Source organism: Pygoscelis adeliae, unplaced genomic scaffold (genome assembly GCF_000699105.1).
Source record: "Pygoscelis adeliae isolate BGI_AS28 unplaced genomic scaffold, ASM69910v1 Scaffold282, whole genome shotgun sequence".
NCBI lineage: Eukaryota > Metazoa > Chordata > Aves > Sphenisciformes > Spheniscidae > Pygoscelis > Pygoscelis adeliae.
In genome coordinates, this window is record NW_008824352.1 from 3,983,984 (window position 1) to 4,004,800 (window position 20,817).

General features: G+C 40.1%; 1 protein-coding gene across 1 annotated transcript in view; it reads left to right on the forward strand.

The window, feature by feature from the left end:
- Positions 1 to 20,817, forward strand: part of CUX1 (cut-like homeobox 1) — a 208,358-nt gene that overhangs the window by 56,523 nt on the left and 131,018 nt on the right. Inside the window, 1 exon segment of the mRNA XM_009319326.1 lies at positions 14,073 to 14,120. Within this exon segment, the coding sequence (XP_009317601.1) occupies positions 14,073 to 14,120 (48 nt within the window).

The window sequence follows — 20,817 nt, forward strand, 5'->3', positions numbered from 1 at the left end:
TGATACCTTTTCTTTTCCAGTAAGACCTAACAGTTGTTTATGCTTCCATTACCTGGTAATGGCAATGAAGCATTTCCCTGTTCTTACAACAACTTTGAAAGCAGTGTCAAAAATAATGCATCAGACGCCCTTGTCTGCTTTGATGAATCCATGGCATGAGTGAATTATCTTAGTCCTCACGCTCAAATGCTGCACGAGCCGTTCCAGCCACCAAGGTGTTAACTTCGCCCTGGCATTATCAAGTAGAAAAGCTTCTCAAGGTGGCCGGTGCTAAGGGGGCTTCTGAGGAGGGGTGAGAGGTCTGGGCGGGCGGAGGAGGTAGCCTGTCTTTCAGAAAATCACAAAAGCCCGAGGCTGGTTTACGCTTGAAAGTTGTGTGGAAATAAATGTCGGTTAGCAGTGGGAGGGGATGTGGGTTTTTGGTTGTTTACCAGTTTACTGTACACAAGAATATGGGTGCAGTTACAATAGTGTAAAGATGTTTATTTCTTTTCCCAGATGGGACTCGCTATTCTAACTTGCAGTTACATCCAGAGTGATGAAATTTCACTGTGTTAATAGCATTAGAATAAAATAGCACCATTTTCTAATTTGAAAGTTAGCTGATTGTTTCTAGCCGCCTACTTACATGTGATGTGGTGAAGACGTTTTATACACGTCTGTCACAAAGAACGTGTCAGAGCAGGGCACGCTCCAAGCTCTGTCTTCAGCAGACTGCTTACGCGAGGTGAGGTAACGGTGCAGGACGGCACGGGGACTGGAGAGCGATCGTGTGTCACCGCTGCGTGCTTGACATAAAAATCAAAGATGGCTATTCCAATTTATGTAAAAGCTGTAAGAGCCTGAAAGATGCCCAGTGATAGAGTGGTAAGAGGAGGTCCCAAAGCGAGCTGGACGGTCGTCGCCAGGTACAGCATGGGAGAGGCCAGGCCATGAGCTTGCAGCGTCTCTGACTGATCGGAGGCTGTGTGGCGGGAAGGAGATCTGCAGCAGGGCTGGTGGCATTCAATGCCAGAGCTCCTGTTCCCGGCATCTCCTGAAAAATTACCTTCCTCTCATCTACATCTAACGTGGAGTCAATTTAATTTTCCCATCTTTTCATGTGCAAATGGTTTACAAAAGGCTTCATCACCCCCAGCCCCTTCTGTCTTGTGTCTGTCCAGTGTCTGTCTTGTTTTCTAGTAGGAAGAGAGTCCTCCCCGGATGAGTAGGTAACCTACAAAAACACAGCTTTCTTAGGTTATTGTGGAAGTCTTCTTTTAAAATGAGAGAAAAAATACTGAAACATGCATTTTTCATAAGTCTTAATAAGGTAAAAATTCAAAATAAATTTTAAAAAATTAACTATTACATCTTTTTATGAGCATAGATGATTGGCATCTAGTAAGTAGAAGTTGTAAAATCAAATAAGTTGCTTAATCAATACTGATTCTGAGAGTCCATGATCTCACTTGTCCAATTTGCCTCCCCCCCCGCCTTAAGGATGGTCTTCAGTGTTTGTCCTGACCTAGCTAAGAAAGAGATCAGTGGTTGAGAAATGTCAGAGTTCATAAGACTGTAATCAGTTGGGAAAACTTGATATGCTTTGGGTCTTAAGAGTGTTTATTCAAATATTGCATTTCCAAATACAGTGTTCCTTTAGACATTTAAAATAACATGTTTTAACTGCACGGTGTTAATAAGCAGCTGGGTAAGAGATAATCTCCTCTGAACAGTAGCTTTTTCTTTAACTGTTGTTACCTCTGCATTTCTTAAGACCATTTCACAGGACGAAGTGTGACTGAGCTCGCATTTTGCGCCTGCAGCTCTCAATCCCCTGTGAATCTGGCCCACAGTTTTTAGCGATCGGACAGTGGCTGTGCTACAGTTCCTCATCTGCTGAGGTTTCAAAGCAGCTTATGGTCGTTAGGGCAATTAACTGTTGTATGCATCTTGCACAGGAAGAGGCTGGCTGTGGATCTTTGCTTTAAATAATATTGAAAAGCAAGCCCTTATGGTATTTTGGAAGGGGGCTATGCATCAGGATTATTTCTTACTCATGTTTTTTCAGACAGTTGTAAGCCAGCCAGAGGACGAGTCGGGGAATTTCAGAGCTTTCAGCAAAATTAGTAAGGTACTGAAAATGTGCAAGAAACATCACGGAGTTTAACAGCTCAGTAGGAGTGTTTTAACTTTTCTGTGGAAGCCCTGTGGGCAGTCTTCACTCAGGTATAGTCAGTGGGCCTACAAACACCACTAAAACCCCAAAGTGCTTTTAGTTTGGGGTTTGGTGGGATTTTTTTTTTTTGCATTACTGTTGCATTCCTGTGACTCTGAACACAAAGGTCAGGGATTCAATAGATTACTAGGCATTGTAAAATAAAATAATAATAGCATCTTGAATCTCTGAGAGAGGAGGATGCCATCTCCTCACTCAGGACCAGATCTTTCCCTGGGAAACACCTTCTGGGTTTTAAATGCTGTTCAGTCTTTGCAATCAATTATGATTTTATATATATATATATATATATGAATTGAAGCAAGTATGGTAAATAACAATTGTGCCTATAAGCTCAGCTGTCATTTGTGATGCTATTTCCTTATGCAACTCCTGGGAGAGCAGAGAGCTGCAGGTACCAGCTCTGTGCTGTTGTGGACACGTCCCCAAAACCATCAGGGTTTTTTGTTCGGTTTTTCACCGAGTACTATGCCGTTGCACTTTGACAGTGTAGTCTATTGGTTTGCTTTTTTGGAGGTTAGTGGTGAATTTTCTTTCTGAAAATATTTGTGTGCATGTGTATTTTCTTTATAACAGATGTCAAAGAAAATTGTTTAATAAAGAGGTTTCTAAATAAATGTTTCTTCACGTGGCTCCTAACTTGAGCTTTTCTAGATGGTACCATCTCCTCTGTCATACTCTCCTATTATTCCCTTGTGCATACAAAATTCAATATTTACTTTCAGTCTTTCAAGTTTGTTCGCTCAGGTTTCACTCCTGGGTTTGAGGAGCTATAATCTTATCCATTTTGAGCCCTCAGTGGCACTTTATGTCCATTTTGAGGTGTGTTGGGAATATTTAGCATAAAGAAGTCACCTGAACTTGGTGTACCCTTCGCTTTGGATGCACAGAGAAGTTTTTTGATCCAGCTAAAATCCGCCTTCAATATTGTATCTCATACTATTGTTTTTTATGTTATTTGTTTAAGCACTTTGTAAAAATTATCATATGTATAAAAGATGGTGATTGCAAGAAGTTAGAGTATTTTTCTGGATTAAAGGGTGTTGCAGGCATTGTTGGAATTCCTTTGTAAGTCCCTGCATACATCAGTCAGTGAGTTTTGACCTCCCCTCTTTTTTTTTGAGTGCAGATTTCACTTCTTTTACCAGTTTGTGCTAGACTTCTCATGACACTTGGTGTTAATTGATATTTCAGGTAAGGAGTAATGGAAGACATCTGCTGTCTGGCGACGTGCATGTCTTCGATAATAGTAGAATAGCGTAAATGAAAATGTGAGCGTCACAGCATCTCATTCTGGTTCACTCGTATATAGAAATGTATTTCTGAGAAGCAGAAGTTGTTAACAAAAGTTAATTTTTACTTAAGTGTATGTTACTTCAAGTATTGTTACAGTCTTGTAAAGAGTGGGAAAATGCTTTTGAGAAAAGTAGTTGACAGTTTATGTCTCATTTAGCAGTATTGCAGATCAAGAAAGTTTGCCACAAAGATAGGAATAAGGTAAAAAGTTTGAAGGTTAGGTTAAAATGATTGTAGATAACTTGATCTGTAGTTGCCATATATAGTCATACAAGAAAAAGTTTGCACAAATCCTCCAGACGTTTATGGACTTCTCTGATTCATCTGTCAGAGCCAAACAGCTCCAGCCAAGAGATAGGGAATTTGTTAAACTGCATTAAGTTCCTAAATTGCTGTAGCCCAAAGGAGCAATTTTGCCTTTTTAAGGGGGAAGAGTAGGAGGGAGTAGGCAGGGAGGATAGTGCATTATGAAGTCTCAACTTTTGGTAAGAGTTTCAAGAAGATGAGTAACATTCTAGAGCTCTTTAAAAAAAAACAACACACACACAAAAAACTTGAATTAATTTCCGTTGCTGTCATCAAAAGCTGGCTTTCTAAATTTAGCAGTTTCCTATAGACGCTCAGCTTATGCTAGCAACAGTAAAACTATTTTTCCTTAAGTGCAATTTGTCACCTCCCCCTTCTAAGTTAGTAGAAGATAAGCTTGTATTAATTCTGTTGATTTATTATTATACAAGTATGTCTCATTTTAATCTGCTATTGGGTTAATTGTGATTCAGTGCTAGGCTCGCATGCCTTTAACGATGGAAAAAAGAAGTGCACAGGAACGACAGACTGTGCGCTTGCTGTCTCTTTCCATCTCTCCTTTTTTAATCTTCAGTCCTCTGGGTTTCTTTTCCTGGTCTTTTTCTCTCTTTCTCTCCCCCTCGCCCAATATACTGGAACAGTTCACAGTTCAGCATATGAATTTGGGAATTAGTCCCAGCTGAGACGATATATTACAGTTGTGAGAAGATGCTGCTGCTCAAAAGTGCTTTATGTGGGTTTTTTATTTCTTGAGTTCAACTAACAAACAGTAAACGTATTGAATAAGTCTGTAGTGAGATTTTACTTTCTTTCATCTTGATGATTCATTTATATCTACTGTGTGCTACCAAAGCATATGCATTATAGGCCTGAGCGTGTTTCGGTAGGAATTTTGCCAGGAAGCGTAAAGGCAGCAGAAGTTTGTTTTCTCTGAATTGCTTCACTTACTGAAGCAACATGAAAAGATCTGTGCTGTATTTTTTTATTTAGGTCAGGAGGATGACAGTTATATTAATTTTGCGGTGTTTTTACCAGGTATGCTAAATTAGATGTAGTAAACCCTTTGGGTCTATATCCTGATGTTTTTGAGGTTGTCAGATTTTTTTTTTTTCTTCGAATTTCTCATCTTTGTAGGAATCTGAAGTTATCACTTTAGCTGCATTTAAAGGGCGATGCCTGCTAAAGGCATGGTAACCTGTGGGCCGCAGCAGGTGACTAGCCAGTGACCCCCTGCGTAGAAGAGGTTGTGAAGAACGTAAAGATAGAAAAGATGACGGTTGCGAGAGTTTTCGTAAATGTAGGACGTGGATTTGCAGGACAGCAGGCTTTTCGCTCTGCCCCTCGTGAAACAACTTGTTTTCTGTAAGAGCAACTGGCTTTTGAATAAAACTGAATGGTCAGGATCAAGATTAAGTGAGCAAATCTTATAAAAAGATTATTAGAGGATTGCTTAGTATTGGATTTTCTTGCACTGGAATCATAGAAAAAGGCTGACTGTAATGATATAAATCAGTAAATACACCTGTGTTCTTACATGCAGGTATGTCAGAGTATGATTAATGCATGGTCTGTTCACAGCTATATTTTTAACCTGTAGTTAAAAGATAAGCAGGGAAAACAATTTTGCAATATCTGATTGATATTGCAATGCACAGAGTGCCCCCCCCTTCCCCCAATTTATATATGCTCTGTAAGGATCTGTGAGGATGAAGCCTGGTTCCTTATTATGATACTTCACACAGAATTATTCTTCTTGGAAACTCCACCTGTCTTTAAAGCGAGATGCTTGTATTTTGGAAATCTTTCCACTTGACCAATAACAGGTTTTAAAACATGAATGTTTTTTAGTACTCTCACTTTTCCTAAATAAAACTGTACATTGAAATTAATGATTTCTGAATAGTCCTACCCATCTTTTCCTTGAGACTGAGGAGAAATCCAAATCTCATGAGTGCAGTGCTGCCAGTCAGCACCCAGGTTTCTGATTTCATCATCCAAGAAGGTGAGACAGAGCGCTGAAGTAGGGTGCACATTGATTCAGACACAGCTCGGGTTGTGGTGGAGGGAATATGGAAAATTACAGGCGCAATTATGGTTTCACATTAAATATTCTTCTTTTTAAATCCACCATGTGAAGCATTAGTCTGTGTTTGAACTGGTGTTCTTAATTGGACCACAGTACTTAGATGCATTTTCAGCAGAGTCATGGCCCATGTCATTAGCTTCTCATTAGACACGTTAATTTTTTAAGACTTGTAATAATTACCTTTTTTCAGAAGTTCCCCATTTTACACTGAAGAGAAACCTCTGTTCTGCAGGCTGTAATTCTGAATAATCAGGGAAGCATTGTGAACTCTTTCTCTATAGACTTTCAAAGTGGAAAATAAGAGCGCTGTAGTGGATGGAGAAAGAGATCCTGCAGGATGTGATTTGGGAGGAGTGTTAAGGATCTTTTTCACTGGAAACCTCAACTGCAGGGGCAGAGAGCTTGTGGAACGACGTGGGAGTTTTTGGAGGGTCAGAGAAAAATTGACAAATGTAGGTGAGGCTGTTTATTGGGATGCACAACTAAGCAGTCAGTTTGCTTTCAGTTTTATTGGACAGGCGTACTCATCTAATAAAATCTGCAGGTACTCAACAAAGCTCAGTACCAAGTAATTACCTTTTTTTATATGCAGAGATACTGGTCTAAGCTCTAAGAACGGCAATTCCTGGGTTTCGCTGACACGTGGTTGTCCTGCTGGCAAGAGCAGCACACTTCAAAGACTCTGAAATATTTATTTGGCTAATCAAATGGTTTTTCATTACATAAATAAGTAGTTTTGCTGACCTTGTATGATACGGATGTGTGGTTTTTCCCATGACAAGGGTCTGTCGTGGCATGTTTGGTGTCACCTGCAGCCTTCAGCAAGGACTACAGCGTTTAACAAGAAAGCAGGACAAACTGTTAGCAGGAGGAAAAAATCTCCGCAGGGCCATTAACCAGTATGTAGCCTTTTAAATTAATATATTTGTTAAAAATTATGCTTGATTTTCTGCGTGTATTGCTGAGCTGTTAAATAAGTAATCCTTTTTTTTTTTTTCCCTATTGGAATTTTAGTGACCAGGCTTTCATTTCATTGGAAGTAGCTCCTTCCAAAGCTCTACCTGAATCATTTTTGTTTTAATTATTTTTTTTTTGTTTCCTAGCAACTCTAGTTTTTAACTTCTGAATTGTTTCTGTTCAATGTCTTTTCTAGCCAATGTTAACTTGCTGTTTTATAAATGATGGCAAGGTTTTAACATGATTCTAAAAAGCATAGTTCACTAAATTAGTTTGTATAGTTCTTTAAAAAAATTCTTTTTCTATTATGTATAGTGTATGTGTGTGTTTATATATATACACACATACATACATACATATATATAGGTGCAACAGTTCTTCTTTGGCACAGTTGGTTTTTTAAACAGTTGTGAAGGTAACCAGTCTGTTTATACATTGCTGCAGAGGCACAGAGTAAACTTGTTAGCTTTTTGTTTGTTTTAACTTGGAAGAAACTATAAGAGGATTCCATTAAGACTCGCGCAAGCGAGTAGTTCATTGAAAGTAAAGTGCCAGTCCCAGACCCAAGGCAACGTGGCAAGTAGGCACCTTCACAGATGCTCCATTTTTCTTGTGCCTGGGGAGAGCACGGTTTGCATCCTCGCCAGTGAAAGGGACCATAGGACCAACCCCCAAACGCTTGCTCACTCTAGACCCGTTTCCCCGTGGCTTATTAGGACCCATATGGTCTACCGGATTTGGTAGAAACAAGGGTATTTCCACACAGAAAGTCTTGAAACGTCTCTGTATGTCTGCTGTTGAGGCTCACTTCCTTCTGGGATTGTCATGTGGCTGCAATTTTGCAAAATGGTCTGAGGTGGTTAAACAGCAAAAATTCCGTCTCTTTTCAAGGAGTCTCTTTTAGTGTTTATTCTCTAGGCTGCTTATGCCCCGCTTCGTAACCTTTCTGAAGTGCAAGCTTCTCCCCCTGAATTACAACGCATGTGGTTTTGCTTAATATTCTACTTTAAGCTAAAGTCTGCTCTCACTAAATCAGCCTTTCACAAATGGAATATTTTTTCACTTCTTGCTGGGTGGGTCCATACACTGAAAAATAGGTCAAGAACAGTAATCTAAATCTACTGCTAATAAATAATTAAAGCTAATGGAATTTGCACAAGATCTGTGAGCTGAAATATTTCAGAAAGTACTGTGGTGTACATTTTGCTACTGTAAATCAAGATTTTTTATTTATCATTGTACTAGGTTGAAACATATCTATAAATGTAACTTAAAAAGATTTTTTTTGTACAGAGAAAATACTGGCATGTTAGTGTATTAAAATAACTAAAAATACAGAAAATTGATAACATCGTGATTCATTCTTTAATGATCAGATTTCAAGTAAATACTTCAGCAGCCTTAAGCAATAAGAGGTTTTATATCTCATTAAATCGTAGTGTAAATTGAGCAATAAATTGTTTGATCATATGATTTAATTTGCCTTATATTTTAGGAATTAAGTCATCTAAGCTACTGTATAATACCTGTTTGGACAACTACCTGGGATTTCAGTTTCATATCTTTTAGAGCAAAACAAAGTGGAGCTTGCTGGAACTAATTAAACATAAAGACTTAAATGTTTCCCTTAGTATGCCTCCAATCATATGTGCCCAGGATCTCTGGTGGAAAAATTGCATAATCTGGATTTTTTCATAATTGTGGGTGCAAAGAAATAATATTTAAAACCTGTCTATTGGTAGGTGTCTGACTGAGTGATCCCAACTTGTTCACCAATTTACTCATAGCAGGGTGAAGCATACATGCTTGCTGGCTCTCTCTAATTAACCAGCAGAACTGCTTACTACTAATTTTAGTTAACTTGCTGATTTCTGTGTTTCACAGGGACAAGTTGTGTCCTTGAAGTATATAATAATCAAACACACCTCGGCAATTGATGCCAGCGTTCTTCCCAAATCCTTCATGCTTGGCTGCTTTTTACTTCTCCCCCTTTCAGCTATATTTATACGAAAGAGCAGCTCAACAACATTATCGAGATAATAGCTGTGTGGACAAAGTGTATGGAGCCCTGCCTGTGAGGGTACACAGATAAACATCCTCCCAACTGCAAGAAACAAATATCCGTCATACCAGCACGCTGCCTATTGAAAGAGGGGCTTAAACCTGGCTGCCAGTTTTTGACACAAGCGTTCCTCTTGAGGCCGTGCTATTTCTTCCTTATATGTTGATTGAACTGACAAATACCTTCCCATACAGTCAGTATGTATTGGGTTTTGTTCTGGGTCGGTTTTTTTCTTTCTTTTTTTTTTTCTCTTTGTAAGTTCTCATAAGAAAGTATCTGGAGTCACGATGTTCAGCCCTGCCAATTTTGAGTGCAGGACCACTTGTTAGTTCCTTATTACGTGTGGGCTAACAAGGAAGGAAATGCGAAAGGGTAAGATGGCAGGAAAGCCGTAGCATCTCGTTGGTGATAAGGCAGCTCAAAAATAGGTTGTGACAGCTGAACTAATGATGTCACCGATGCTGATACAAGTGGGCTGCTTCTCATAATGATTTCTCTGCCAGACATAGTGACATTCACCAGCCAATGTGTGTCTCAAGTAGACAATACATAGAACAAATCATAGGAAATGTGGCGCAGGAGGCATACGATAGAACATTTGCCCAGTATTTTGTTTTATTTTACAAGAGCACAATACTTCTGTAGATGATAAAGGTGTACAGGTCAAGCTTAGCTTTGCTGGACCACTTTATCAAACCAGGGTCGTAGGGCTCTTGTTGTGACATTTAGAGATAAGCATTTTGGAGGTAAATGAGATGGAGCAGTCTGCAAGGAGATCAGGAGGTGCCGTGTAGCTTCAGACCTCAAGTAAATTACAAATACGGTGTTGGTAGCCTGACCATTGATATGTCCTTTGTACTGTACACTGTGTATTAAGATAGTGATAGATAAATAACGTAGTTTAGTTGTCAGAAAGATGCATTTGTTGCCCAGGTTTTCACTATAGATTTATTCTTGGTTTATTTTCCATAGAGTTATTTTTAATGAGAATGGAAAGGGAGTTAAAAATTATTTGGACTCAGATTTCATTGTGTAGCTACTTGATCAAAATATAAACTCGTTTATACTCTTGTAAAGGGAAAATGCTATATTAGCTTTCAGCTATCAGATTTGATTCAGATAATGATACAGCATCCTAATTCATAGTCTCTACTTCAGATATTGAGTTTGTCTGTGATAGAGCCTTTTTCAGAAAACTGCTCTACCCTGATAAATCATCCGGGGGGGAAAAAAGGGGGTGGTGCAACACGGGACAGAGAGAACGTGCGCACGTTTAGATGGCATGGAAAAATAGGCTAATAATGTGATTGTATAGGAGAACTCAAATATTTCAATGCATTTGTGTTGATAAATTATCATTTGTTTTAATGTTCAATTGCATGTACCCTTTTTAGCTGTTCTGCTTGATCGCAGTGATTTGCTAGCTGTATGCAAGTGCTGGAGTTGGTTGCTTTTCCTGTTTTGATCACAGCCCAGGCAGTAAAGGCCACTACACTTTAAACAGATAATAAATCATATGGTGTCCTTGCTAACCAACATTGCAGATTCCCCCGGGTCTGAACTGAATGTCCTTCTTTCTGTTCAGTTTAGTGCAAAGAAGGTAAAATTCTATTTGATGTTAGTGTAATATTTTGAGACAAAGTCTGATGAGGAATTTTTCCGAACTGCCAAAAATAAATCTCACCAGCAGAGTTTTAGCTGGTGACTCGAGGCATATGTATTCCTGACTTTTGTCTGTTTATTTTTACTTCCCTTTTGTTCTGAGCTGTCTAAAGTTTTGATGCTGTTTAGCCAAGGAAGGAATTATAAAAGTAGCCTATAAACTCTTTATTTCCCAGGGGGGGAGGAAGAGAGGGGAGAAAACAAAAAATGGTGTGAAGAAGGTGTTCAGGCCTTTTGTTATGGTGTGTGCCACTTATCCACTGACCTGCATGGCGTATTTGATTGCATTTAAAATACTGGAGCAAATTCCTTGCAGTTACTTTTCTTAGGCTGTTTGCTCTGTGAAGATAATGAAAGTGGGATGCTCTGTCTGTACTGTTCAGCTGCAACAGATTTCAAGTTATTGCTAAGATTTCAAGTTATCAAAGCATTTTACCCTGTTAAACTGTGTGCTCTAATGATCAGCATGTCCCAGGATTGCCCCAGACTGATGATGACTGTGGTATAACCGATTGCTTGCCAGTGGGACTGAACCACTTTGAGCTGCATTCTCCTCTATCATGAAATGTTTTAAAAACAGTTTTACCAACAACAAAAGCTGCTGTCTAAATCAAGCACAACACGTTTTCCCATTATGGCATAAATTGTGCTTGGTAACGTTTTGATTGCTGGGATGAGTGTTTAGCATCCTGAATTTGCTAAATGAACAATGTGTGGGAACCAGATTTTGTACTTGAAAGCTTTTCTCCCTTTTTGACAGCTTGACCAACTGTTTTCTTGGCTTTGGGATGCCCCTTCTATTCCTTTCCCCCCCCCCCCCTTCTCTCCCTCTTTTCTCCGCTATAAACAACCAACACCAACATCTCTGATTATTAAAGATGAATATGAAGGCAAAGTCCTGACATAGTTTATATCATGAAATAAGAAGTGCTGCAAATCCTGTCTTTCAAAAGTTAGTCCATGTCAGACGATGCAGTTCTATAGCAGGCTCTTGGCTAGAGCTTGCCAGGCACACAGAGAGGAGCAGGGCTTACGTTCTCCTGCCTCCAGAGCTGGCCGTACTTTACTTCACTGAATGCCATTGCGGTGCTTTGTCATCTGCCAGTGTACCTAGGGTGATTTCTGATGCTTATGCCGTGTGCTTAGGCAGTGGGAATAATGCCCTGCTCTTGAGAGCCGTGCAAGCAGGAGACTTGGGGCCGGTCTGGAATTAGATCTCCTGTATTTCTGCTTTCAGTTTTGACATCAGTTTGCTGGCTGGCACCAAACTAGTCAGTAAATTCAGAGGCAGTACCAGGGACGGAAGCCCTAAAACCGATGATTTCCTACCAGCTGAGATTTTTATTTCAATAAATGTTGCTTTGCTTGGATGGTATAATTTTTCCTGGTTTTATAAAATTTAAAAGGGTGCCAGTATCCTGACTGTAAACCTAATGTCTCTGTTTGTAATTTCACTGTGCGTTAAAACCTGCCATGCCAGATTTTAGCCCTGAATGTGAGCATTTATTTTGCCATCGATGGTTATTGTTACTTTCTTCAATGTCATCATCATCAGGTTACAAAGAAAACATGTTATAAAACATGCACAGCCCTCTGGTCTCCCAGAGTAGTCAGGAAGTGGGGAAAAGCTGCTCAACCTGCCAGTTTGCTTTGGTCGAGGTGTAATTCGTAGATGTTTGTGATATACAAGGACAGTATCTAACCTTTTTCTGTCCTAAAAAGACAGCAGAAAATACCAGGAAACGTTTAGGTGACTTGACTTGGTCTAAGAACAGAAGCGTTGTTTGATTTGGTGCCAAAGAGGGAGCTTATAAAGCTGCAACATTATCCTTAACTTGATAGGGACTAGCTGTATGTTAGTGCAATAACCATGTAAGAAGTGAAATTTGGCTGATCATTTCTCTTTGATAGCTTCATTTGCGTTTGGCCCCCCTAAGCCATTTCTCAGGGAGTGGAAGAACTCCTGATACTCCAACTCTCTGCATGGCTTGTCATTTAAATGACAAAAATCACTTCCCTCAAAAGCTTACTTTTCCTTCAGGAAAATCAGATTAAATCCAGGGCTGACAGTGTTTTGGTGAGTGGTTTAATGTCCAATATGTTGCATGACTCTAGATATAAAAGTAAACACATTGGAAAAGAGAATTTCCAAACTTTTTAAGGTCACCTTCTTTTCCAAAAGGCCCAAGGCTTCAATGGACCCTTTTTATATCGAGAAAATACTTCAAAGACCTCTTTATGACCTCTTGCATGAGGTTCAGGGTAGCTAAGGGACTGTGGCGTGTGTGAAGCTAGGAAGATTTCATGGTTACTTAAGCACTTCGTGACTGTCCCAGTTGTGAGCAGTATTCTCAGAGCATCATAGGACTCTTGGCTGGGGGGGATGTCCAGAGGCTGACTAGATCTCGCCTGGCCCTAAAAATGGGTCTTTAGCACCCACACTAGGTCTGGTCAGCTGTGCCTTGGAAATCTCCAAGGATGGGAAATCCACCTTCTTCCCGGGTAGCCCGTATCAGAGCTGCCCTCCTAAATGATGCAGCATCGTGTTATTGTTTTATACCTCTTACAGATTTATTTCTAGCTGTAAGTGTACTATGAAGTTCCTGCTTGTGCCTCGTCAGTGGAATACCACAGCAAAAATAGGAGTCCAGCTTCTTGGCTGTGCATGAGTAATACAATGTCCTCTGCAAAGTTAGAAGATTTTATTCTTCAGGCATGCACATAATGAGAATTCTGAGAATTTGTAAGTGAATGAGACCCAAACCAGCTTAAAAGTGGAGCCACTGAGAATTCTATGCAAGATAGATATACCTTTGTTGTGCTAAATTATCTTGGTTGCTAAGTAAAAATATGCTATAAACTTCTAGCGTGATTCTATGGGCAGTATTTTAATGACTTTTGTAGCACTCCATGTGTTGTAATTCAGAAGAAGAAATTTTGTGTTCTATAGAAACCAACAAATAATACTGTCTTCTTCAATGTGCCTGTCTCCAGTTCTCTGATGGCTAAAGTCAGCGCACTCTTGAGAAAATAATAAATAAAAGAGACCTTTTACAAAACAGCAACACTCTTAGTGGAAATGGTGGTCCAAAGTCATCTTCCTTTAAGCCTAGCTTCCGTTTGTGGAAATTTTTTTGGTGTAAGTTCAGAGGTGTAGCTGCTGTTTAGGTAGATAGAGGCATTTACTTCTAATCGCATTAGTGTTTCAGCTGAATTATGAGATTGAAGGTGTTCAGTGCTTACCCAACATCACTACAGTTTTGTTAATTAATACTGTTTGCAACAGATACAGGTATATGTCAAACTGGAAATGCAGACTTGTTCAAAATGAATTCTAGGTATACTTTTATTTTAATCAAAGTTCCCATAAAATGCGATGAGAATTTAAGTAGTATTTCAGAACTGAAAATAGTATTAGGAAAAACTTGACAATGACTTTGTGCTTTCAGATTTTTCTGATGAAATATCTTGCTTCTGTCTTCTAGGACCTGCGCAAACAGGTAGCTCCATTACTGAAGAGTTTCCAGGGAGAGGTAAGAGCTTACGCTTCTCATGGTGCTTTTGATATTGCTTCACATGAGTCTGGTGTGCTGGCAGTCGTTTAGTGTGGCCGCGTGGGTACAGAGCCTTTGAGCAGAGAGCATTGCAGGGGTTCAGCCCTTCTGCATTTTGCTGTGTGCAGGATATGCATGACACGCTGGATTTGTGCTGGACAAGCTAAACTGGTCAAATCACTTTGCATTCAGCATACCTGAGCATAAGCTTCCCGTTGCAGTGACTCAGGTGGCACATGCTAACTCGCTATGCCTCAGTGACTTGATGGTTTGGACGCTTAACGAATGCAATGTAATGTATGTATACAAAAATATGAAGATAGCATGAATAGTTTTCACTGTAAACCTTTTCAGCTGTAAAACATTGTATTCTAGAGGGCTTGATGGAAAACCTTAAGTTGGCAGGTGCTTGTTGGAAAACCAACAGAAAGCGTTAACAGCTCTGGTGCTGGCTCTTCCTTTGATTTCTCTTCACACCACTCCACTAAGAAACGCATGATTAGAGTGATCACAAGTTTAAAAGCCAACTGTTGTTATTTGGAAGAATTTCTATAGCAAAAGGCAGCTGGGCCAATTACAGATTTTTACATTTTAGCTGTGGACCGCACTGAAGCGCTTACTTCGTGTGAGTGCTTAGGCCAGATGGGAGCTGTTGTACTGCCTCTAGGAAAATGCGTTGTACGAAGTTTGCAAATTATATTTCTCCTTATAAAGATCAGTGCCTGCGTGGGGTGGTAGATTTAGGTTTTAGCTCACACTCTGTTACACGTTGTAGAGCTTTGCTCTTAAAGTTAGCTGTGTTAAAGCAGCAACACTTTCTACTTTCTCAGTCTATAAGTTGTTGGCTGATTTTGTACTGTTGCAGTTCCCATCACAGCACAGAGAAATTCAGGAACGTGTCTTCAGAAGCCTGCATAGGGAATTAGCTGCAGAACTCCTGTTATCTGTAATGAGGGTTGCATTTCTGATTACTTGTACATCCTGCTAAATATGTATCCCAAATAGGCAATAATTCCTCATGTTAAAAGCAGTATGATATTTTTCATTTTACAACTCAATTTCCCAAGTATTGCTAGAAATAAATAAATAAACAGGACAACTTTGTCCTTGATATATCTAATAGTAATTTGTGAGAACAAAGAATGACTTGTGTGAGTCTGTTTGCCAGTGGAAATTTACACTTTAAAATTGCTCCGAGTGGATTGCAGTGCTTTTAAAACCTTTTCACTTTCGTTTCAAGCTTGCAATGCACTGACTGAAAAGTGTATGTGTGCTTTCAGCACTGTTCTTTAATGAAGGAAATGTCTGAGGGTCAAGTAAGAATCATAAATCCAAATTTGGCTACAGCGAAGGAAGATTCTCCCATTAGACCTTGCCTGTTGGAGACAGCTCACTGTTACCTTGGTATGGCTCACACACACTCCTCTTCTGTAGTTTTGCTTCACTAATGTAAAAGTGAAGTTTATGTTGGTATAAATTCAACCTCACAAATTACAAGAGTAAAATTTGTTGGTAGAAATCCCGTCTTATGTAAATGAAGCACAAATACGTTACAAGATTGTGCTCCTGAATCTCTTAGCCGATGATTCCAGTCTCCCTAATCTAGACGGGGTTTTAGAAACCTAAAAAACCCTGAACTAATCATGATTGACTACATAAATGCAGAACATTAAAATGTGAATTGTGGTATTTGATTATAGATGTAATTACTGTATCTTGTTTTGGAGATAAATCAAAATACCAAGAATATTAGCCTGTTCTGTTGAGTTATATTTTATTGTTCAGTATATAGATTTGGTCTCTGTTTATTGTTAAGGCTGACTTTATGAAAGATCATGAGATGAATGTTCCAGGTAGCTCAAGAACAAACTGTGTTAAGCGCATAGGCTTTTCTGCATTTCAAATCCACTGGAGATGCCTCATCTGACTCTCCCCCAAGATGGCTCAGCAAGCAATATAGCTGGGGGCAGGACACCCACCCCACGAGCTCCATAGGATTGCTTTTCACTAGCTTGAGTGTTACCTGTTAGGTGATATCTAATGTCCTAGGAGGTGGTCGCAGAGGGACCTTCTGGTCACACAGTACAAGTACTTTGGGACATGAGCAGGGAGGAAGAAGGAGCAATAGGGAGTGATCTGCTCATAAGAGGTTCCCTGCTTCTACTATAGAGACTTGTTTTCAGCCCCAGACTAGGATATTTTTAAAAAAAAACAACAACAGGCGTAAGTAAGTAAAACAGAAGTAAGCAGAGAAGTAGTGAAAACAGATGTTTTCTAGAGTCCCTTCTTCTGGAGAGAGAGTGTCCTCGAGCAGCAGGTGGGGAACGCTGTAGGAGTGCTCTGGTTCACACCTCTGTAGGCATTGTGGATGGTATTACTGAACTTTGGAGCACCACCTTCTTCTCACCAGTTTCTCACACGGAAGCTAGGAAAAAGGATTCTTGCATGATGCAGCTTCTCCATTTACCGTCTCCACCACATTTTTGCCTCTGACTTCTGTCTCCACCCCTACTGCTATTGCCCCATCCTTTTCTTGATCCCTAATGACAGAACTAAGTAGGTGCTTTTTGCATGTCCAAGTAATATTAAATTACGATTCTACCTCAGAAGGGAAGCAGGCTTTTGCAAATCCCATGTGGTATAACTGTGCTCCACAGGGCTCTGGGCACTAGGGAGGGCCAGAAGATCAGAAGGGACAGAGAGCTCCCTAAAGAGCAAAGGTATTTAAGTAGCTTTACGTGGATATTGCTGTGTTCCTGCCTACCTCAGGACTGGCTCCCCACCTCCTGCCTTGCCTCAGCGCTTTTGCTAGTGTGATCCCACGGTGAGCACAAAGTTTTCTTTTTTTTCCCCTTTTCTGCCGGCTTAGTTTTCTGCCACGTTGGTTCACTGAAGCAGCTCACTGCAGGCGCCTGCTGGGCAGGGGAGAGGCCAGGAGAGCAAAGCCAAGGGCAGGAGGAGTGCAAATGTGCCAGCTTAGGTTGACTTAAACTGTCCTTGAACTGTACCCTCGGTGAGCCTGACGTGACTTGGAGAGAGGTTAACTTAAGCTCACATATTTAAATACCCTCCCAAGCATGCTTTATGGGACATCTGCTTGTAAACCTGTGGCTAGCTGACTTTTTAACATAAATCCACAGGTCACTTTAGCCAATTTTTCTTTTCAATTTGAGCATGGATATTGATACTCCCCCCCCCCCCCCCCCCCCCCCCCCCCCAGTTTCCCTTTTTTTAATACGAATTCATAAATAAACTCCCCCAACCAGAACATTCTGTATTCTGTAGATATTTATCTCATTTATTCAGATGAAAACTGTTCCAGTTATCAAATATGCAGTTTCCATTAGTAGTTGGAAATAACTTTTTTTTTTAATAGATCTCAGTGCTTTAAGTAACTGGATTTTTTATGATGACAGTTAAAGTAAAAGCATTATGAAATGGAATTTAGCATACTGCAAATTTTAAAATGCATTCCTAGTTCAATGTGAGACCCTATTAATTCATAACTGTAGTATAATTTTATTATAGTACTTTTTCCTTATTTAGGATTTTAATGGAAATTTGAATGCAGGGTTTTTTTTTAAATTAACAGAATGTTGTGTCTGATTCAAAGCTGATGGTATTGTTCTTTTGATTTTTGTGAGTAACTTCTCTAGCTTTCCTGGAAAATTTAAGGTCTGGATGGTGTAAATAGGCTATTGTGAGCAAAACAATTAGAAGTCATTAATTTAAGAGGTGTAAAATTCCTGTCGCTTCTATCTTTTTTTTTTTTTTTTGCTTACCCTTAACCGGAGGATGCAACTTACTAGTGGTTTGCTCACCATATGTTGGGCTAAATACAGGACAGAATCAGAAAAGGCTAAAGAGCTTTATCATTCAATCATAAAATGATAATACATCTCCTGCAAGTTGGCAAGGCACTCCTTCAAGCAACCATCTAAGTAAGCTGTGTTCTGAGTAGGTCATCGTGTGTTACCATGTTTACATCAGTGGATGCGTTTGTACGTTAAATCTTTAAAAAAAAAGAAAAAAGAAGAAAGTTATGTTCTTGGGCTATGTTAATTTACAGAACTGAAGTTTGTGGTATGGAAATCTAATGTTGGAATCCGTATTTGTGAAGTCATCAAATAGATATTTTAAGGCTGGGAAAGGATTTCCTGAGGTCATTAGCATTCTTTTCATGTGGCATAACAGTACTGTCCAACAGTAATGCAGTAATCCCTCATTTGGAGAACCCTTTAAGGCACATACTCCAAAACAACGCACTGGACTTTATTTCTGTGAAAACCATTTCTCATATTCTTCTCACAAAGCAAGTACTTTTAAGGGTATTGCCGTTCTGATGAGACCACTCTGGCTCCCCACTTAGCTGAATTGCTCTTTAAACGATTAATTTGGTCAGTAGAGTAATTTTAATAATTTTCCATATACAGACGACAGAAGCTGAAAATCAGTTTGGTGTGCTGGAACTACTAATGGTGCCTTTGAAGGAGTACTCTAATAATGTGTGTGCCTAAACAACTTCAGACCGACTTTCCTTCTGCATTTTGAAGGAGTATTCCTGAGCTGATATTCATCTTTTTTTTTTTTTAACCCCCTTTAATTTCCTTATGTTAAATTTACAAACCTAATTAATACAATTTCTTTCCTGTAGGTTCACTCCATGATGGCTCAATTAGAGTAGCAGTAGAACTGTGGTTCAATATTCAGGCCAGCTTTATAATTGAAAACACATTTTCTTCTCAAAAGCTGCAGCTGGTTTGGTTCTGCTCATGCAGAAAAGGATATAACCTTGCATAACATAGGAAATGAACGGTTGAGAGAGAAGCCAAATTCAATTTCAGTCAGATATTTTGAGGATAAGTCCATGATCTATGGAAGCAAGGGAATGAAAAGTGTGTGTATGTGGAAAGCAGCGTATTCAGCACTCTATTAATCACGGCTAGCCTGGGTGCTGTTGTGTGCTGTTGCGTTAGCACTGATTCTAGTACAGAGGCTGGAGAGCAGCCAAGCACTCCAGAAGTTAACCTCTTAAAGACCCTGAGCTGTTTTCTGTTGAATAAATGTAATTTTGTGGTCAGAAATAAATGCTTGTGATGTAGCAGGAGCTTTGAAAACAACAGCGTGGCAAAGCTATTACAAATTGCTCTGTGTTGGGGAAGTCAACAGCATACATCAAAATTCAGAGCTCGCGTCGTGCTGATTTAGGCCCAGAGCTTTCCTGCTTTTCAATGAAAGTCCCGTTAAACCACTCCGTGTAACAAAATGGAGTAAATCTAATATTTTTGGTCGGTAATTGTTTTCTTCTAACATCCACTCCATGGGGCGTGGGTGGTGGGTAATTTCCTTTGTATAACAGGAGCACGGGGACGGTTTTGTGCATCGTCTCGATTCCGTTTCCCGATGCTAGCGGGGAAGGGAGAGAGGTGCACAGCGTGCTTTTGGGGTAACAGCAGCGCAGCAGCATTTCATTTCTTTGTTTACACAAGTGTGTAAATGATTATTTATTTATTTTTGGCTGGCTTGATTGCAGTTTAAACAACATCTTTCCTGAGGAAGGTGATTTAAATATACTTCAGAATCTCAAAGGCAGATGCGCTCTCCCTGATGAGCATGTAGGATGTCTGCTGCCGGCACTGGGCTGTGGGGTGCTGGTTCAAAAACGTCCCCGAGAGAAGAGACGCTTAACTCCAGACTGATGGACAGAACTGTAGAAACTCTCAGATACAGTCACAGCTAACTTCCCGGAGCGTCTCTCTCCTTCCCATGTTGATACCTTCCTGGGACAAACCTCAGCTATTGAGATAACAGGCAAGGTCCCAAACCTAACATAAACTACCAGAAGCGAGCAATAGGTACCACGTGCCTTTCTGAAGCTCTTGCAGGTTCGTCTCCACCCCATCCAGCGTGCAGGCAAGTTGTACTGAGACAGCAGTTACTACTAGGGTAACTTTGGGGAGGATCAGCCCAAATCCTCTTATTTTTATGTAATTGACAAAGTGCTGAAATTTCTGTTGGCAGCTGGTGGGCTGTCTATATTAAGGCCCGCTATGCTGCTGCCACGCGTTTGGGTGAAATGCTAACAGTGGTGGGAAACTATTTATGCAAAATTCAGACAGGCAGCACTGTTTCAGTTCGCAGTGTCAGGCATGTCTTCTCATCCTTTTAAAAAAAGAGAGCTTGAAGTGTGCTGGAAGGAATGGGAATGGGAGGGCTCTGCCGGGCACGGTATTCTGCCGAGTGTCATTATAATCCAGTCCCTGTTTCTCCAAATACAGAATTATTCCTGTATTTATTAGAAAATTACTATGAGGCTCTATACAAGCCAGTGTCTGGTCTTGCTTTGCTGTAATAGAGAAGCAAGAGGGTAAGCTCTGTATAAAGTATTAGCAAAAGGTTACATTTTCGTATTTATGTGCAGGTGGGTTTTGCACAAAGGCAGTTAATGAGCTCATTCTTGCAAGGATTCCTCTGCCCTAATTTTTAAAGTAGTTAAACAAAAGTTTGGATCATCCATAAGGGAGAAAAGCAATTGTGGGTTCTAGGTCACTGTTCGTGGAGGCAGGAGGAGAGGCTGACAGACAGGTGAAAGCACCCACTCACTTTACTGTGTAGCTGCTTCTCCTGCTGGGAGGCTGGAGGTGATGTTGAATAGCACAGGCTGCTGTGCCCTGGC